The following is a 14,057-nucleotide window of genomic DNA, read 5'->3' as shown; positions in this document are numbered from 1 at the left end:
AGATGATTGTTCCCATCCGTTGCTTTTCGTGCGGCAAGGTACTACAACTACATTCTAGCTCATGCGCGCCCTTGCTCACAGAGTTCCTAGGTCACGGGCGACCTGTGGGAGAAGTACATGACCATTCTCAGTGAAGGCAAAGAAGAAGCGTAAGAAACCTCGTTCATAGAAGACCCCAGCACGCCTACCTTGCAGCCAAACTCGACCTTGTTCAATACCACTACCAGTCCCGTACCGACACAAGACATTCGCTAACGTGTACCCCATCTAGTGAGGCCCTCGACGAGATCGGTCTCCAACGCTACTGCTGCCGCCGCATGATTCTTACCCACGTCGATCTCATCGAAAAGCTCCTCAAGTACGTTTCCGCCGCCGATCGCAACAAGCTGATGCGCTGCCAAAATGCAGAGATGCAGAGACACCAGCGGTAATGACGCCCCGGAAAGGAGCTAACACTTCATACAGATACAATGCTAGCGAAAGAGAACAAGCCCGCGCCGCCCGGGGAGGACGATAGTCGGCAGACGATACGGACAGGCAATTTGGAGTTTTGGAACGGCATACTTTATCATGGCGAGGCGTTTTTCGGGCGAAGCATATTGGGTTGAACTAGATCTTCTTCCATCCACGATCTGGAAGTCTGCAAAGACAGGAAATGCCTGACTATAATGAGAGTCGCTAGCCTGCGTGGACGTAGTTCCATGCGCAGGCACATGTGCAGAGTGCGGGATTACAACATCTACCTGACGGACAGAGCAAAGGAAACCCAGTTCTTGATTACTCTTAACATCCCTTACCTTCACTCCCCCAATGTTCCTCCACCCACTCCGTCATAATATCCGTGAAGCTTTTCTCGTTATCAAACGCCTCAGTATCCTCCAGCCCACGCTGCGCACCCAAGTACTCAAGCGCCAGCAATATCCATTTCTCAATGAACTGATTATACATGAGATCAACGGTTTCTGGTTCTTGGACTTTGTTTCCTGGTCGATCGAAGCCAACAGCTGACTGAATGCAGTTGGGAACATTGTAGAAGGCGATGGGCTCATGAACTGTGTCGTCGCCATCCGCACCGGCATCGTCTTTGGTGGTATAACCTGGGAAAGGTTTTGGCTCATCCATATTGCGGAGAGGTGTTTGGCCTTCATGGAGGTCGGCAAAAGCAGAGTCGAAAGATGTGAGCATGTGCGGTCGAGACCGTGCTGCTAAAACCTCTGGGGGCTGCAGGAATGCGTTGCTTTCCATCATGGCCAGCATAATAGGTCCTTCGTTGTTCAAAAGTTTGAGTACTTGGCTGGCGGCTTTGTAAGGTACGTCCTTGATATACCGGATGCCACTTGTGAACGGCGAGACTAGGAACTTCGTGTCCTTGGTGAAAGCTCCCTTGAAAATGTCAAAACGGATGGCACCGGTGTTGGTAATCACAAACGCCTTCTTGCCATTCTGGATGCGATCGGATTTCTCGATAGTCTGAGGTAGTAGCTGTTCCTCGATCCAAGTGAAGATACTCTCGTTGTGCGGGTAAGGGCGACGACTGATCCAAAGATCTTGTGGCGCACAGCCGTAGACCTTCCCAAGTCCGAGAGATTCTCTGGCTTCGCCGATCGCCTTGGAAACTTTTTTCCCATGGTCAGTTGCGAACGATTTCGCGTCCTTCCCGCTGTGGTGTTGCATCGAGTAAAGATTGTTGTCAATATATCGACGAGAGAATGTGAGCTTTGGGCTCTGGAGTGCAGGCGCTCTATCTTTCGTGCCGCGAGTACTGAGACCGTTGATAGACGCAAAGCCGAGCGTCTCCATATACCGCCCACTCTCGAGAGCAGCAGCTTTGGCGTCAAAAACCTTATAATCACGGATATGCGTATGACCTCCGAAGAACTGGATAGGCGTATCCCAGTGCAGGGAACGAATAGTAGAGAAGAGCACTGCATACTCTTCAGAACGGATATCGACGTGACCAAAGACGATGATCAGGTCGATGTCTTGATCTTTGAGGGCTTCCTTGAACCACTCTTCATGCACCGTGTCTTCGACTCTGTGAATCACAGTGTTGTTTGCATTGCCTGTAAAATCGAAGATGAATCCAAAAGCTAGGATACGTATGCCTTGGTTCTTAGTAGTGAATTTTTTGAAGCGCGGCGCGAGTGGCTCCAGCTTTCCGGTCTTGGGGTTATAGATGTCTAGATTAGAAGCCAAGTAGTTCTCTTTGAAGTCAGGAACTGTATGGAAATATTCACCCTCGGCAGTGTTTGCTTTGTAAAGTTCGTGATTCCCAGAACAGATCAGATCGATGTTTTGTTCTTTGGCAATTTCGTATGTAAATCTAGATATTGGGTTACGAAGTCAGTGTAGGTCCCATGTGTATTTAATGCAGGGCCCCACTAACTTTCCTCGAGGCTTAGAGGAATCGTAGATAGCGTTTCCCTCTACTCTGTCTCCGGTGTCTACAAGAAGAAAGTCCGACCCATCCGCGTCTGCTTTGTCACGCATGTGCTGAGCAAATGAGACATAGTCGCCCCAATCGGACGAAAACGACGCCCTGCAGTTGGTCAGATCGACGTGTGTCAACATAGTAAACTTCAGCTGAAGGCGTTTTTCGGTAACCTACTCTTGTAGATGGCCTCCCCACCACCCATGGATATCAGTAGTATGCAGGAAGTTAAGTTGCGCCCAAGGTAGATCACGCAGGGGAGCCGCTTTAGGAGACGGCGCCTCAGGTTGGACGCAGTAAATCCCTTTCAGAAGCGCAGAAAGAACAATAGATTTGTGAAACATGTTGAAAGGCAAGATGCTGTGCTACTCGCCCCTTTCGCGAACTGCGGTTGTATCAGGCGACCATCTAGGTACTGGGCAATGGCTGGACGAATTTCGATGACGAACGACAGGGACTGGGATGCAATACGTTAAAGCAATGTGTAAAAGCACGAGAAGGCGTTGCAGTGTTGATGAGGCAGATGAGGCAGATGATGCTAGATGTTGTGAGTGTCGGACGGTCAACAGTTGATGGTCAGCCAATCAGGCAGTGACGTACGCGATGAATGGTTGACGGGCCGTGGCTGCAGCGAGCTGGTCCATGTAAAGTCTAGCGCCGTGCTTGCCAAATACAGTTCAACATTTTTCTATATACGACAACACCAGCCACCTCACAACAACTTTCCACCCAAACACTTTTTACGCGCATCAACTCTCGTTCGTGTCGCGCAAAATGGCTAGAGCTTCCCGTTCTGCGAGCGCAAAGCCCGCCGAGAAGAAAGATGCCAAAGAGGTCAAAGTAAACGGCGCCGGTACGTCACGCCCACCCAAGGAAATCAGGCCACCGCTAACCAACCTCGCAGTCCCACGAAGAGGCGCAAAGAAGACCGAAGACGCGCCTGTTGCCAATGGCATAGCCGAGGAGGTTGAAGACGCTGAAGACGTCGAAATGGCTGATGAAGACGCCGAGGAAGTCAAGGCAGCACCACAGAAGCGTAAGGTCAACGCGTCCAAAGTAGGGCTATCTGCTAAGACGGGTTTAGCTACTGGACGCAGTCGCGCAAAGAAGACCGAAACTCCCGCGCCTGAACCCAAAGCCGCGCCTAAGAAGACGACAAAGCGCAAGAAGGACGAAGAAAGCGAACCCGAGGTCGAAGACGCGCCTGCGCCCGCTGTGAAGAAGCCAAAGGTCGAGCGCGCAAAGGCTGCACCCAAAGCTGCACCAAAAGCCGCGTCAAAGGCTGCAACACCAGAGCCAGAGGCCGAGAAGATCGATCCGGCTCTGGTTCCAAATCCCAAGGGCCCGCGCCGCGCCAAGGGCAAGAAGACAGAGATCAACTCGATCCGCTACACTGAACCTTTGAAGGTATTCGTCTTCGGCGAAGGTTCCTCTGGTGAGCTCGGCCTTGGCGCTACAAGCAAGGCCATCGACGTGAAGCGACCGCGTTACAACGAGACTCTGTCCAACATGAATGTCGTCAAGATTGCTACTGGTGGCATGCACGTTGTTGCACTAACCAAAGACAACCAAATCCTGACATGGGGTGTTAACGACAACGACGCCCTCGGGCGCGACACATCGAACGCCAACGTCAAGATGCGCGATCTCGATGCGGACGACTCCGATTCTGATTCTGAAGACGAGACTGGTGGCTTGAACGATGCCGAGGCTACACCTGCGCCTGTGCCGGCCGAGTTTTTCCCTGAAGACACCACCTTCGTCGATGTCGCTGCCGGTGATAGCTGCTCTTTTGCCCTTACTACCGAGGGCGCTGTTTACGGATGGGGCACGTTCCGAAAGAACGAAGGCATCATGGGATTCGCAACCGACAACAAGACGGCACCTCGGCCTGTCTATATTGACGGCGTAAAGAAGGTTACTCAGATCGTGTGCGGTACCAACCACGTCTACGCACTTGACAAGGACCACCATGTATGGGCTTGGGGCAATGGCCAGCAAAACCAGCTTGGTCGCCGCGTTACCGAACGCAACCTCGTCCAAGCTTTGCAGCCGAGCAAGGTTGGTTTCCACGATACCTCTATCAAAAAGCACAGCCAACGCATCACGCACATCGCATCCGGTGACTATCACGGTCTTGCAATCGCAGATGACGGGCATGTCTGGGGTTGGGGTGCGAACAATTACTGCGAAACTGGTTACACCGAGAATGCTGGTGCAGACGATGCCAGCGTCCTACAACCCAAAATTGTACACAGCTTGGAGGGCAAAGGCGTTCATACGCTTGACGCAGGCTCGCATCACAACCTAGCCATTACCAAGGATGGACAAGTGCTCGTCTGGGGTCGCTGCGATGGTTCACAGACCGGTCTCCCTCCTTCCCAACTTGACGCAGAGACGGATGAGAGCAAGGTATTGAAGAACAACGGCAAGGCGAAAATTGTTGTACAGCCGACACCCCTTCCTGACCTCAAGAACATTGTCACCGGCGCATGCGGCCCTGAACACTCTATCGTCATTGACGAGGCCGGCAAGGCCTACTCATGGGGTTTCTCAGTGAACTTCCAGACGGGTCAGGGCACTGATGACGAGATCGAGGTCCCGACTATGATCGACAATACTGCTGTGCGAGAGACAAAGCTTGTATGGGCTGGTTGCGGTGGTCAGTACAGTATCTTGGCAAGCAAGAAGGAGTAGGCCACTCAGGCTGTATCTCCATGGTGTAGAGAATTCCGATGGCGGCAACCTTCTATGAGCTTACTTTCTTCCATTTCCTGATATTTAGTCTGGCCTCACCTTTGAGGCTTTCAGACAAGCATTCACGGCGTTCAAGTTCCTCTCGGGTATCTTTTGCATAGCGGATATCTGATTCGGTACACGGGGTTATCATACGTATTCATTCATTACGTGGCTGAGCGGTAGGCCAAAACACACGACATGGCTATTATTAGAGGGCGTAGACTGGGCGGTAGGCTCAGTCGTGCTTGTGATCAACTTGTAATAGTACGATGCTATGCTATTTATATCTTTTGCGCGTATGCAGTGGTGCTTTTCTATGCGAGTTGTACTTTCAATTACAATGCGGTGAAATGAAATGGAAGACTGATGCCGTGGAATATGCAGGGCTCATGCGCAGTCGCAGCTTCAGATGCCTTACATAATCAAACCGTGATGACGCTCGACCCTGCCGACCAAAAATCACCATCACCGAAGCGCATCGATACTACACCCACGACACTACTCCACCACTACCGCAACCTCTATATATCGTACGAACCCCGCGAAACAGAAGCCGTGTGTTCCCAATATTGACGAATTTCGCAGCTTCACGCTCACCACCGCAACAATGCCACCCAAGCAAATGGCAGGCAAGGGCCGTACTCTCAACGAGCCCAGCTTCGCGTCTAGCACTATTTCGGCCTTTACAAGCAAGGAGAACAGGAGTATTGTTACTGCTGCGGGGATGTTTGCTGTAAGATACTCTATGCGATGGCAGATATCGGAGGGGCGATAGAACACGATTTACAAGATGGAGAATTGAACAAAAGATGAGCGCTGACGACGGTGTACAGATCGGTGTAACATTCTTGCACAGCAGCTGGGCCGAAATCCTACTCCCCGCGTAAACCCAAATCCATCACAAAGGGACAATGCGCCGGCGCTGTGACAGCGAGGCGGCAAATGCGAGCAGCCATCGCAGGGCAATGGACGAACCTTGACGCCATGTACAAAGAAGGAAATTTCATCTTGGGAAGAGCATTGAGAAGGGCGTTCAGGCACGGATAGCATACTCAATGGTGTGAAAGCAGGGTCAAAATGCGACCTACAACCGGGGTCATTCGACGATCTTGCAACGAAATGTACAACAATTCCGATTTTTTTCCTCCGAAGCAATCTCAACTAGATTTTTTGATAACTAGTCTCATTTCATACCCCTCTCGACGTCATCCCAGGACATATGGTAATCTGAAACACCATGCGCCTCACCTGTATCGACGCGTATGACGGTTCTGTAACCCACATGGCTGGAACACACCAAGCACTGTCTTGCTGTCACAGAAATGCTTAGCTATAGACATTACGGATCAAGTCGCCCTATGAGTTTCTTCTTCTTCTTCTTTTTCCCTCTTCCGAGACACAGTCTGAGCTTGACCACAGTTTCACGTCGCCTCCTTGGTTTGTTCAGCTTCATTTACCACCATCGTTCGTGTCAGCTATGGCGCGCGTCGAGTGTCGAGTTGGAACTCCTGCGGGCTGGTGCGAGCATAGTGTGAGCTCTTGGGGGAGCATTTCTTTTTCCACGAGGCAAAAGCTGGGCAAGCGGATCTGAGATCAACCGTCCGGATTGCTCCGGCGAATTCCTATCGGGCGCGTAACTGGCGTATGAGAAGTATACGCGTGGCGTGTTCAGATACGTCCTGATCGAGCTGTTGGCGGATGGTATCGTTTGGCTATCGTGAAGTGTGCCTTGGCGCTCGGAAGTTGTCTGTTGGCATTCTAAGCGCCAGTCAGTTGGACAAAGCAGCCTGTGTTGGTTTTGGAGCAGTTTGTAAAGTCCAATAGCAACGTTGATTCGTACTCGGCATATTGCTTTCATACGGTACGGTGGCGTCAAGAATCAATTAGCATGCTGCGCAGCAGAGTAACTCAATTGTTAGTCTGCGAACCTGGTTGTTGGTACTTCGACGCGCCGGTGGCGCATGCAGAAGGCCTTACTGTATGCGATCATCTACTGCAGGTACTCTGCATACTGATAATGCACATGGTTCAAGGAACATCACATAGCTAAGAAAACAACCATTCGTGGTAGCTATTCATTCGTAAGATTCGATTACGCTATCTGTACATGCAAAGCCGACTCTGAATAGCGGATCAACAGTCCGGCTGTGAAAGAGAGTGTACAAGGGTTTATGCATGCCCACAAAAACCAGCAATTATGCTCGCTACAATTACAGCAAAATTGGGCGCTATCAAATCAAAGACGCCGGAGCAATTGATAGGCGTCCGAAGAGGTAATAAGGAAATGTTATGTCGTTCGTAAATATGCGTGATGCTGGGGTATCTCTAGTCTATACTTCTCTAACCCAAACCTGGTAAAATAGTCAGTGTATGGTCTTAAAGCTGTTTGTCTTACGAAACTTACCTCCATCTTCGCCATATCGCTGCCTTCCTTTCTAGCAACGCTCTTCGCCGTCTGAATGGCCATGTCAAGATCATCTTGGTCGGCCATGGTGATCATGTCGCCATCATCTTTGAACTCCACCTTGAATTTATTTCGCACACCAAACTTCTCGCGAATCTGTTGCCAGAATTCGGTAATCAGTTGATCCGAGTTGATGAAAACATAACGCGTGTCACTAGAGTGAACCTTGACTCTGATCTTACTACCTGCACCGCGGTTGCTACCACCCGATCTGGTGGAGCGAGCGGGTGATCGTCTCCTAGATTTCGAGCGGGACATCATCTCAAACTCAGCATCATCAAGATCACTACCGTCGTAGTCGTCCTCGTCCTCTTCCTCGATGTAAGCTGGCCGCCTGCTCTGTTTTGAGCGAGTATATGCGCCACGACTGGAACGGGAAGGCGGGTATGAGTCGTTGTCATAGTAGTCGTCGATGATATCGTCGTCAGACCCACGACGTCGTGGCCTGTAGTCACGATCTCGCTGGTCTCGCTGGTCCCGCTGGTCCCGTTGGTCCCGTTGGTCTCGCGGATCGCGTTGTGCTCGGTCTCGTGTTGACTCTGAGCGGCTTGGTGGTGGTCGCTCAGAGGCGGAGCGCTGCGTTGGCTGACGGCGAGGGGGCTCGTTGCTGCTTTGCTGGTCGAAAGCAGCTCGTCCGAGGTTCAGAGGCTGGGGCTTAGGACCGCCACCTCGTACGGACTGTGCGCGGCTCATCGGGGCATCGGCAGCAGGTCTTCGCTCTCCACCAGATCGCCTGTCACCAGACCTCCTGTCTGCCTCTGGTGGCGGTGTAGGTGGAAACATATTACGGTTCATCGGCGGCTCTGACTGCTGGCGGGCTCTGCTCTGAAGCTCTGGTTTGACTAGGTTGGTCGCGGCGTAGGAGATCTTGTCTTCAGTCCTATCGTCTTTTGCAGCTTGTCCTCCCTTCTTAATCTCGGCACCGGCGAAGCCAGTGAAGGCATTAGCCCGGTCTGACGCAGCGACAAGACGGGCCTTTCCGAGATAGTCTTTTGTCTTCAAGTTCTTTACCTTCGCTTCGTTGGGACGGTAGACGATACCGACGGGGATGGAGAAGACGGTGTAGCCCTCAGCTTCCTCGCGAATGGCCTCGTCAATGACATCGTGGTCAGGCACCACCTTCTCTTTGGCTGCGAAGGACAGATCCTGTAGACCTGCGTCTCTTTGCTGGAGGTAAATGTAGCAGAGACCGCGGTTGAAAAGCACCTCGCAGGAGTATAGCTTGAATTTCAGGCCCAATTGCTCGTAGTCAATGTTGTTGTTTCCGCGCAAGTAGAGGAGGGTATCGTTGAAGTTGGCGAGGGCTTCCTCAAAATCGCCCATGAGGAAGTTTGAGACGCCCTGTTGGAAGTATGCGACGGCGAGGTATTGGTCCAGACGCACAGCGCGCTGGTAACAATCTACCTGTAGAGCTATCAGCACGTGCTCGTGGCATTGGAGCCATTATCCTTGACTCACCGCCTTCTCATGCTCGCCGAGAGTGGCATGAATCACGCCGCAGTTGAACAGAATCTTGGACGTGTCGGAGATCTGGTCAAAGACCTTCAATGCGACGTCAAACTCGTTGTTGTCGTAGCTGGCGAGGGCTGCCACCCAGGTTTCGATTTCCTACCCCGCCTATCAGCAATTGGACTCGGAAGGAACAAACAGACGCAGGAAGAAGGAGCGCACCTGCTTCAGAGACATGACGAGTGATCTTCACTTGTTACCCGGCAGTATGGTGTCGTCAAGCCTCAATCTACGGCCTCTCCTAGCACTCCACCGTGGGACGAGGGGTCGCGTTCCTTGTCAAACACAAACTGCCCAAAGTGCTCGTCTCAATTCCGCCAGATTATAGAGTAGCCGCCGGGGCTTGTGGGTGTGCGCGACGTGGTGAATTATGGTGTGTAGAGGCGGTGGGTGCTGGCTATTATGGTCGTCGAGGTACACAAGTACCTGGTGTGTTGCGCGGGGAAGTAAACGATCGTACAGGTGTGGGAATTAAGGCACAGTTGGGAAGCCGTTCGAGAGAGGGAAGGAGGTTTCGAGGGCGGCACTCGGAAGAGACAGGGACACGGTGGGAATTTGGCGGGCGGTTGCAGGAGGGCTACTGGTGGGGAGACCAAATCTGAGGTCCAGCGCGTTTGAGAGACAAGCCTTGGCCGACACGGCGACCGCCACGCTGATTGGACCCCTGCACCGTGAAGCCCGAGAGCCACAGCGCTACGCGCCAGTCCAAGACGCCGCAACCCAGCCCATTGCAGCATGACACCACCGCCTCCCGATGCCCTGAGAGCCTAACCATCCTCTCCAGCGCTTCCGAAAGGACCGGAGCCTGGCTTGGTGACGCCGACTGCCAGCAGCGAATATCCGACTGCTGGCCCCCTTACGATCATCGAGTGATGGCGTTTGAGGTCTGTAACATGAAAAAGCTCCGACTGAGACAGCCACGTGACGATTCGTCCGCGCAGCCACTCACCCCATCGCCGCGCTTTTCTCAGGCATGAACGCATGACTATGCCAGGCCTCGCAAAGTCCGTGTTCGCGCAGTCCTAGTTTCGGCCTAGATTTCAAGGTGCATGCATTATCTCTCCTCACCAAACCAACACGGCATTTCGACGGCACTTGTGGACTTCTTGGGCTATCTTGGTCTGTCTTGAGCTCATAGCATCCCACGGTCGCGCTGCTCCTCTCTCTCCTGCCAGACCGTCTTTCCGGAACACGAACATACCGTCTTGTCGTCTGAACAGCCATTAGCATACACCCATCTAGAACACACGAGCCGCCAGAAGCAGAACACGTGGGGTACCAAGAGCACTCACTGTCCCAAACACCAGCGCTACGTGCAATGACACCCACTAGCGTATCCGGATCGTTCTTATCAAACTGTCCAAGGTCAGATTAGATCTCGGATCAATTAGCGGGTTTCGCATACCTTGCCGTCTTGCTCCTTTGCAACTACGATGCTGCGTCCGATCATCTCCCAGATGTGGATGGGCTTATCCAGGAACACAGATCCGACTCCACCCTTCCCTACCTGAACGGTTCCAAAGACGCCTCGACACGGCTTGCCCTCCTGTTTGGCTTTGTGATGTTCCCAGATGGCGCCGGTAGATTCAGGTCCGTCGGATATGTTGCCAGATTCGCGGATAGTTGCATGGTATGTTCCAGGCGACAATCCTCGTATACTCAGGTCAATGATGGTCATACTTGGAGCCACTTCCACCATGCGCACAAGCCCTCGAACCTTGTTCTCTACATGCGGTGCATGCGATTCTAGAATGCAAACTGCGGCGCCTGCTCTCATGTCAGAATCATAACACATCCAAACTCCTACATTCAGATGGAGCATACTGTCTGATCTTCCAGATCCTCTTAGAATTGCATCACGACCAGTAGCTTGAATAGCTTCAACGATTGCCGATGGTGCTGCTGTACCCTCGATAGATACTAGTTGATCTTTGAGGTTGGCAGTGACTTTGTTGATACCTATCTTGTTAGAAGCTGAATGACGTGCGTGGGGATCGCTCGTACCACCCAACTGCTGCAGAGAACCTTCAATGTCGTTGATGCATGACTGGCAGGTCATCGGCACCGCGAAGATGGTTTCAAACGACGGAACAGTCATCTTGAAAGGTGTAAAGTTAGCTGTAATCCTGCTTAAAGCTTTGTGCTATTGGTAGAAAGATCAAGTCGTTGGCATGCGACTTTGCCGTCTGTCGCTTTGAAATCCAGGCCCGAATCCCCGCCGAACATCCACGGACGGATCTGGCATCGGAGCTTATCTTATCGATCGATCACGTGAGGTTGGAAATGTTGGACAGCGGGCTTGGCATCAACCTTCACTGCACTGCGACCAGTCCACCAATAGCGCTTGCAGCTTCGCCTCCCTCGTTGTCGGGGAATTTCAGACTTCATACCCTCTCATAGCTTAACTAGGGTCTGCCTTCAGGGCATTGACTTCGCAGCCCGACATGTCGCAAGTGATTGGAAAGGTGTGTATTCCATCGGACCTCCGCAACCCAATATCTCTATGATCGCTGCCACTGTCTCTCTGGTGTCATGTTCTACTCTCTCTCTACTTCCAAAGCTAAAACCGTTGCATAGACCCGCCTGGCATACGCTCGCTCATGGCACCACCTCGACATCGGCTCCGACCCACGCGCGCTGGGCCGCGTCGCCTCTGCCATAGCCCTGACCCTTATGGGAAAGCACAAGCCCATCTTCGACCCCTCTACCGACTGTGGTGACTACGTCGTGGCTACGAACTGTTCTCAGTTACACACCACCGGCAAGAAGCGCTTTCAGAAACTCTACCGCACGCACACGACCCGCCCCGGCTCCCTCAAAGAACTCTCCATGGACAGGATGATGGCCAAGTGGGGAGGTGGAGAAGTGTTGAGGAAGGCCGTTAGCGGCATGTTGCCGAAGAACAGGTTACGGAAGGACAGGCTGGCGAGGTTGAAGACCTTTGAGGGGAGAGCGCATCCTTACAAAGAGAACATTCTGCAAGTGGGAAATGGTGGTGGACAGAGCATAACGGAGCATGGAGATGTTAAGAAGACATTCGCGGAAGCGAAAACACAGGCTCCCGAGGCGCCAGTATCATGACGAGGGGGTGAGCACAAAGAGGAAGAGAAGATATACCAAGAATCGGGTTTGTATAAGACATGTAAATCTAAATTGCAGGGCTTGAGCCAAGTTTTGGTTTGGTTGCTTCGTGAACTTGGTTTATTATTCCACATCTTGCTGTTGGCAATCTTAAGCGATTCCATGGTTCGTCGAACTGTGAGTGGGCATGAGATGAGTTATGTTTAATGCATTTAGGGTTTTACCAGATAGATTGATCATGCACCTTCACGTCACATGCATAGGGTGTCAAGGAAGATAGCGAGCCAAAAGTTGAATTCCTTCTACTCGCATGATAGGTGTTCTACTCTCACTCGTCCCCCCTGTATAAAAAGAAAATGTGGTATAATGTTCTACTCTCGCTCGACAATCTTCCCCTTGAAAGTCACTGGATAACCGAAAGAAATGTACAAGAAACCAAAGTGTAACGGGAACGTGCTGCTGTATCTACAGCTTCGACTTGGTGCCCTTGCGGGTGACGGTGCACTGAATGAGGCCGTTGGGGTCTGATTGAGGAGCGAAGACAGTAGCATCCTTGCCGGTGTTCTTGATGCCCTTGTGCCATGAGAGGTCTGGCATTGTGTTAGTAATCTGACGTGAGAGATCAAACTTGACGCAACTTACCAACTTCGAAGTAGTGCTTGTTGGGCAGCGCATAGTCCACAGCCTCGACCTGGGGAACAGCGGCCAAGATCAGGTCACACATTTTGTACATGGTCGCCTGTACACTGGCGCTGTCATCCTCGGCAAAGACCTTGAGGGTAATGTCCCTGGCCGCCTTCCATGCAGCGTTGAAGTCCACAGCCTTGGCCTCATCTAGGTTCTTGAACAACTTCCATTGCCAGCCAGCCTCAATCTCTGTGCTCAAAATACGGTCCCATGTCTCAGGTAGGCGCGTGTATTCATCGCGGTGGAAGCCATGGAATGCTGATCCTGTGCTCTTCAGCACAAGGAGCTTCTCAATCTTGGATCGGATAGAGACACCCTCATTCTCGCGAGTTACTGACTCGACTACGCGGGTCTCTTCACCGTCACGGAAGAAGGAGTGTGGGTGTGCTTTTCCGTCGATAGTCATGCGCGTCCATCGGTGCTGAACGATCTTGACGTGGGCGGCGTGAATATGAGGGTAGGTCTTGACAAAGTGGTCGCCAATGATGGCAGCAAATTGCTCGGGCGGGTCGATGGGGTTTTGCTTGGCGAGGATGTATGTTGTTTGCTTTTGCGTATCGGTCGCAACTACCACAGAGTTGTCTGCTTTAGTGTAGCTAGAAACTGTCAATATATGTCATGCTAATACCGCGGCGCGAAGGCGTACGAAGTCTCAATATCTCCCTCGAGTAGAACGCAGACTGTTTGCTCAACAACCTTGTGGATGCCGGTGTTGGGATCCTTATCGACCTTGTAGAGGCGGACATTGTCCTTGCCATAGCGGGCGTAACTAAGTTGAGACATGGCGAACGACGCTGTTGAGATTGCAACAATAGCCTAATGTACTTGAGATAAGGGTTGAAGATGTAGGTAGTTAGGTGGTCAATGGGAAGCAGAGGGTAAGTAGACGAAGTTATCAAAAAGGGCGATCAAAGCTAGATATACTTATGAAACGGCGCCTTATCTGATGGACGGCACGCGGAGGACACCGAACTGTATAGGAGCGGTTTGCGATTGAGGCACGAGCAAGCTATGGACCGCCGGCAAAGAGGCGGCGAGAACGCGTTTCGATTCGTTGACATGGCCATCGGCGAGCTCCGGTCGAGGGAAGAGGCCCTGGACAGCGGCGTAAGGCGTGCACGTGACAGCATCAGAACAGCTCCCCGC

At 52.1% G+C, this 14,057-nt stretch overlaps 8 protein-coding genes across 8 annotated transcripts; 4 read left to right on the top strand and 4 right to left on the bottom strand.

Annotated features, from left to right (window-relative positions):
* Window positions 1–2: 2 nt before the first annotated feature.
* RPB10 (DNA-directed RNA polymerase II subunit L) lies at window positions 3–517 on the top strand (the record flags this gene model as incomplete). Its single annotated transcript, XM_051729046.1, has 4 exons — window positions 3–38; window positions 91–149; window positions 272–358; window positions 466–517. The coding sequence occupies 4 exons, from the start codon at window positions 3–5 to the stop codon at window positions 515–517; spliced, it is 234 nt and encodes a 77-aa protein (XP_051591138.1).
* Window positions 518–783: 266 nt separating this feature from the next.
* On the bottom strand, window positions 784–2,775 carry J4E82_002747 (uncharacterized protein; the record flags this gene model as incomplete). The annotated part of the gene is made up of 3 exons (XM_051729045.1): window positions 784–2,323; window positions 2,387–2,539; window positions 2,609–2,775. The coding sequence occupies 3 exons, from the start codon at window positions 2,773–2,775 to the stop codon at window positions 784–786; spliced, it is 1,860 nt and encodes a 619-aa protein (XP_051591137.1).
* A 430-nt stretch (window positions 2,776–3,205) lies between these two features.
* Window positions 3,206–5,128, top strand: J4E82_002746 (uncharacterized protein; the record flags this gene model as incomplete). The annotated part of the gene is made up of 3 exons (XM_051729044.1): window positions 3,206–3,284; window positions 3,336–3,467; window positions 3,516–5,128. 3 exons carry the CDS (start codon window positions 3,206–3,208, stop codon window positions 5,126–5,128), a joined length of 1,824 nt encoding a protein of 607 aa, XP_051591136.1.
* Window positions 5,129–5,602: 474 nt separating this feature from the next.
* On the top strand, window positions 5,603–5,945 carry J4E82_002745 (uncharacterized protein; the record flags this gene model as incomplete). The annotated part of the gene is made up of 2 exons (XM_051729043.1): window positions 5,603–5,700; window positions 5,756–5,945. 2 exons carry the CDS (start codon window positions 5,603–5,605, stop codon window positions 5,943–5,945), a joined length of 288 nt encoding a protein of 95 aa, XP_051591135.1.
* A 1,555-nt stretch (window positions 5,946–7,500) lies between these two features.
* Window positions 7,501–9,320, bottom strand: J4E82_002744 (uncharacterized protein; the record flags this gene model as incomplete). Its single annotated transcript, XM_051729042.1, has 4 exons — window positions 7,501–7,521; window positions 7,575–9,038; window positions 9,093–9,242; window positions 9,306–9,320. 4 exons carry the CDS (start codon window positions 9,318–9,320, stop codon window positions 7,501–7,503), a joined length of 1,650 nt encoding a protein of 549 aa, XP_051591134.1.
* Window positions 9,321–10,275: 955 nt separating this feature from the next.
* On the bottom strand, window positions 10,276–11,202 carry J4E82_002743 (uncharacterized protein; the record flags this gene model as incomplete). The annotated part of the gene is made up of 5 exons (XM_051729041.1): window positions 10,276–10,355; window positions 10,436–10,499; window positions 10,549–10,910; window positions 10,968–11,102; window positions 11,148–11,202. The coding sequence occupies 5 exons, from the start codon at window positions 11,200–11,202 to the stop codon at window positions 10,276–10,278; spliced, it is 696 nt and encodes a 231-aa protein (XP_051591133.1).
* Window positions 11,203–11,587: 385 nt separating this feature from the next.
* Window positions 11,588–12,224, top strand: MRPL23 (54S ribosomal protein L23, mitochondrial; the record flags this gene model as incomplete). The annotated part of the gene is made up of 2 exons (XM_051729040.1): window positions 11,588–11,608; window positions 11,721–12,224. 2 exons carry the CDS (start codon window positions 11,588–11,590, stop codon window positions 12,222–12,224), a joined length of 525 nt encoding a protein of 174 aa, XP_051591132.1.
* A 465-nt stretch (window positions 12,225–12,689) lies between these two features.
* Window positions 12,690–13,694, bottom strand: J4E82_002741 (uncharacterized protein; the record flags this gene model as incomplete). Its single annotated transcript, XM_051729039.1, has 3 exons — window positions 12,690–12,814; window positions 12,867–13,507; window positions 13,558–13,694. The coding sequence occupies 3 exons, from the start codon at window positions 13,692–13,694 to the stop codon at window positions 12,690–12,692; spliced, it is 903 nt and encodes a 300-aa protein (XP_051591131.1).
* Between the last annotated feature and the right edge of the window lie 363 nt (window positions 13,695–14,057).

This window comes from Alternaria postmessia, assembly GCF_024291825.1.
Source record: "Alternaria postmessia strain BMP 2775 chromosome Unknown scaffold_11, whole genome shotgun sequence".
NCBI lineage: Eukaryota > Fungi > Ascomycota > Dothideomycetes > Pleosporales > Pleosporaceae > Alternaria > Alternaria postmessia.
Note: the sequence above shows the minus strand (reverse complement) of the source record. Positions and strands in the feature narration are given on the sequence as shown.